This window comes from Atta colombica, unplaced genomic scaffold, assembly GCF_001594045.1.
Source record: "Atta colombica isolate Treedump-2 unplaced genomic scaffold, Acol1.0 scaffold161, whole genome shotgun sequence".
NCBI classification, from domain to species: Eukaryota; Metazoa; Arthropoda; class Insecta; order Hymenoptera; family Formicidae; genus Atta; species Atta colombica.
In genome coordinates this window covers 413,370-418,419 of record NW_017259252.1, presented here as the reverse complement: position 1 = coordinate 418,419, position 5,050 = coordinate 413,370, and the positions used below count along the sequence as shown (strand labels likewise).

At 30.7% G+C, this 5,050-nt stretch overlaps 1 protein-coding gene across 4 annotated transcripts in view; it reads right to left on the bottom strand.

The window, feature by feature from the left end:
• Positions 1 to 5,050, bottom strand: part of LOC108685893 (coronin-2B-like) — a 13,576-nt gene that overhangs the window by 2,381 nt on the left and 6,145 nt on the right. For all 4 annotated transcript variants that reach the window (XM_018190909.1, XM_018190911.1, XM_018190910.1 and 1 more), the window contains 3 exons: positions 1,605 to 1,802; positions 1,233 to 1,349; positions 462 to 776 (listed from right to left, as the gene is read on the bottom strand). In XM_018190909.1, the coding sequence (XP_018046398.1) occupies positions 462 to 776; positions 1,233 to 1,349; positions 1,605 to 1,802 (630 nt within the window). The remainder of the gene's footprint in view (positions 1 to 461; positions 777 to 1,232; positions 1,350 to 1,604; positions 1,803 to 5,050) is intronic.

Here is a 5,050-nt window from a genome sequence, read left to right as displayed (position 1 = left end):
ATATATATATAGATAAATTAACATAAATTTAATAAAAATCATAAAACGGTTAAGTACAATTTCTGCAAATTATAATTACGCAAAGTGATGAATCTATTTCTTCATATATTTTCAGTCATAACAATGCAATGCTTTCAGTCTTGTCATCTTCGTAATTACATTCTTCTATTACATCGGTCGCAATTTGTCCGTAATGATAATAAAATTATTGAACATGTAGAGTCATTCCGTAAAATTGTGCAAGCACATATTTTCAAGATGTGAAGATTTAACCAGAATAATCCAGTGATTGAAACGTCAAATTAATTTAACAGAGGCAAATGCGATTAGAGTTAAGAAAACAATTTCATTAGAAATTATTAATGTTATATTGTAACTTTTATGTTGTACTTTTTACATTGTATTTTTATTAAATAGATATATTTAACAATCTATTTAGCGTAAATTTCGTCCTTTCTTACCGAAACTACGATACCGGACCTTGGTTCAAAAACGCGCAATTTCTTGTCCTTGCAAGTGGTCGCCAATAAGCTGCCGTCACGATTTAGAGACATGCTATAAATCACATCAGGATGTCTATCGATGACGCTAACTGCCTCACATCTATTCACATCCCATACGATAACAAGATGATCAAAGCCGGCGCTAAAAAGCACATTCTCTGCTACTGGGTGCCACTCGATATAAGCGACACGTCGTTTGTGTCCTTGCAACTCCACCAGCCATTCAGTCAAATTCCTTGACAATCCACCATCAGGTATATGCCACAACTTTATCTAGATATAAAGAAAAAAAAATCTTTGTATTCACTTCTAGCCTAATCCTCTGGAGCTGATAGTAGGAGCTGGATAGTCTATTAGAGTCACTTAATTATATTCTTTATATTGCATCTACAAATTTGAATTATTGTTATTAAAATAAACTTGGTATTCAACTTTCTTTTTACATAAGTTATAACACATTAGTTCTTTAAAAATAATTAAATGCCTTTAGTCAATATAAGTTAATATAAGCTCATAGATCCATTAAATCAGTAACTGTATTACAGACTTTGATGTTAACATCGGAAAAATGAATACACACACATACACACACACACACACGCGCGCGCGCGTGTGTTGGAGTGAATTTTAAATCTTCTAATCTACATTCCGCGTAGTTTACATTTCTACAGAAATCTCCCATGAGCTTTGGAGATGCAAGTGGAAATGCTTCCTATAAATTTTTCTTACAGTGCAATCATCGGAACAGGACGCGATGATGTTATCGTTGAATGGATTCCATTTGATGTCCAAAACGGGACCGGTATGTCCAGTTACTCGACTGGCATTGAAGTCAAGTCGCCCGGTCTGCAACAAATAATCTGTCTGTGACAAATAATTGATATATTACTTTGTACTGACATAACGCGACCATAAATATGTTATATGAAAATCTGTAATTAATTGTAAGATATTTAGAATATCATTATGTAAAACAATCTCTATGAGAAACAAAAAAAATCTGAATTTATTTTCTCAGACTCCAATAATGCGATATTAGCTAATACTTTTGTTCTTGCGCAGGACTAGAATCGATAAATCGATAAGACACAGACTACTCACGCGATCCAATGATAACACAAGGAACGCTCCACCACCCGCAACCTCCGTCACGACGGCCAGAAACTTGGGATTTACGGCGCAGAATTGCGAATCGTGGGCATTTTTTGTGATCTTGATGTTGTCGTAACATTTCTCCCTCTTGGCTGGCACGCCGTAAACGTGTCGAAACTTGCTGCTTCGAACGCCGCGGAACCACGACTATAAATATCCATTTTATCAAATAAAAAAGGATAAAAGCTAACTATGTATATCAAAATATTAAAATGTATATATTTAAGACTCCTGAGTAGTCATATTGAATCATGACTCGTTAGAAGTGAGAAATGATATGTTGATAATAAGTATAGTTTTCGTCCAATAGTTTCTACAAATATTTTAAAGTTTAAAGCAATCTTATCATTTCATTTATCCAAATTGTCTTTATTTACAAATGGTACGTAATAAAAATTAACGTATCATTTTTCGTTTATAATATCATGATTCAGTATGACGGAGGTTTGTAACTTGATTGAACCGCTTTTTTTTTCAACCGCTAATACAACAATTTACTAAATACGATACATCGATATCTAATCTAAAGATCACGTCTAAATAGTTCATAAAACACGTAACAATTACTGTCTTTATCCTTCCTGACGGAAAACATTTTTACGAATTAGTACAGAAAAAGTATATAGAGTGAGACAAGATTTAAAAAATTCTTAATTTTTCATAGATATTTATAATGGAATTTCATAGATATTTATAGAATATATAGATTTATAGAATGATGATATGATGATGATGATATGTTTGCCTTAGAAATCCTTAATTTTTTTTTGTAGATATTCGTGGGACGTAGAGTGGCACTGTTTGTCTCTCTTGATACAAGATATGAAAAAATGTTCTGTAAAAACTTGCAATATATCGTCAAAAAACGTATTCGGAAGGGGCGAAGGATTTCTTGATTTTTCTCAATCTATGTAATTTTTTGTGAAAATTTTTCCGCCAGGGCTGTTTGATAGGGATATGCGGGTATCCAATCCTCGGATTCGGATCGGGATTTTGTTTTCAGGATCAGGCAGTGATTATAGATCTAGAAATTTTTTAACGGCATAAATGTGATGCTTTTTCATGATTTTTCAATCAGGTTTTCCACTTAAACTATAATATAATTAATTAAATTTAAAAGTTCACAAGGAAGTCTACAACTATAATTTATTGCCCGACTCGATTTTAAATTCAAATATCCAAACATTACAAGTATTTTGGTCCGATCCGACTCAAACCCGAAATCTCGGTACTCGCACACTCATCCCTCCGTATTGTTTAGCCACTTTATTATTCACTTTATTAATCTCTAGTTTTCAAATTTTACGTCTATATATCCTCGTCTATAGATCGTCTATAGATCGTCGCCCGTCGGAACAACGTTGTGAATATTTACTGGAACCTTATGAAATGATAAAATCATGTCAATAAAAAGAAAAGAAAGAAACAAAGCGTATCAATATGATGTGCAATGCGAGAAATATAATATCATTCACGATTTTCAAGAGGGCTCTCTCTCTCTCTTGCTCAGAAACCGTAAAAAAAGAAAGTTACTGGCATTACGAATGAAAATACAGATATTTCGTTATCGCGACTAACAATTGCATATTTTTCAGCGATTGCCTCCGAGACAAAGTCCAAGGAATTGACGCAGAATGGACGATGCGTGATGAGATATAAAAATAACGATTGAAAGAGTTTGTACAAAACGATGAGTTGATATTACATTTATGTTTACAATTAAATAAAAATTGGTAATATTCTATACATCCTTTTAGGATCGGGTAAATTAAAGTTAATTAGTTTTAAATTAAAGTTATGTTTAAAGTTAAATTAAGTTAAAGTTAGGCCTATTAACTTACGTCTGTTAAAAGTTGCATGAAAAGTTGCAAAAACTAACTTAGATTAAAATTAAAAATTATTTATATTAGATTAAAATATAATTTTTTTATTAAAACTAAATGTAATTAAAGTAAATTACTCTAAATAAAATAATAACAATATGAATTGAATAAATTAAATATAAAATGTTAAAGTATTTATTATTTTAAGTAGATGTTAATGATTATTACAAAAATCTGTATTGCAGTACATTATTTAAATAAAAATTTAATAATGCTTTTAAATTTTTCTTTTTGCCCTTTTTTTAAAACTTGAGAGAAATGCAACTAACCTTACACTAGCAGATGCTCATTACGATCATTGAACTTTTACTAATTGTCTAATGTTTCAGATTAAAACAAATACTTATTGGTCAAAGAAAAAAATTTTAATTTATAATTAGAAAAAAGTTAATAAGGTAAAGTTAATGTATTTTATTTAAATAACTTGGGAATGAGTCGAAATTAAAAATTAATTCATTAAAATTAACCAAGTAAAAGTTGTTAACTTTCTTACTTTTAACTATTTAATTAATTACGATTCAACTTAACATTCTTAGGATAAAGATATAAAAAAGATGTAAAAAATGTTTTTTTAATTACGAAACAATTTACACTAAACATAATATAATGTGTATATAAAATAGCGTTTATACACTCACAATCAGTGAACTTAGGCAAGGATTTCCTGGACATACTATGTCAATAATTAAGTGTTAAACAAAGATTTTTTTTTAAACTTACATTCTTCTCTTTTTGAAATTGCGCCTGAAGAAACAATAATGAATCAGACGTGGTTGTGACTAATTGACAGCGCGAATGTGAAATGTGAAATCTCTTGAATTCGTGTGAATCGACGTATTTTTACCGTGATGTGTAGCGTAGCGCAGTGAGATAGATTGAATTATGACTTTTTCCAAAGAAAAAAAGAAGATAATTAAGTGAACTGCGAAAACTGCGTAAGAATCACGGCGAAGGATCAATTCCAAAATATATCAGGCACGCAGAATCTTCCGAATTTATTCGAACCTGTTTTTCATATAAGTTCGAATTTTTTTGCGTCAATTTAGATTAAATGGAATTACGGATTAAAATCCACTTAAAATTAAATGAGAGATCTGCGTTTATAGCTCCTAAAAATTTGCTTGTACGTTGAAAACTATCGTTATTTTTGTAGAGAAAAGATTAGATGAAAATTGATCAAAGAAAACAATAAGTAAAATATTGCTCGGTAGATCTGGGACGCCTTGCATGTTAAGTGTGCAAGGTATCGTAATCAAAATCAATAACCGGTACATTATGTAATCACGTCGTTGTGGCTTCCTCGTTGTTGCGTATAGGTAATGCAATAAAGATGTGATATGTTATATCCTCATTTATTCTACATGCATGAAATGCTGCTGTTTATATTATACTTATATACAAAGAGAAGGATATATGTGAAATTTTGACATATCATTCCCTTATTTATGTAGATACAACTAAAAGTTAAATTTCTCAAAAAAGGAGAAAAAGTATTTTTCAACTTGATAGAAA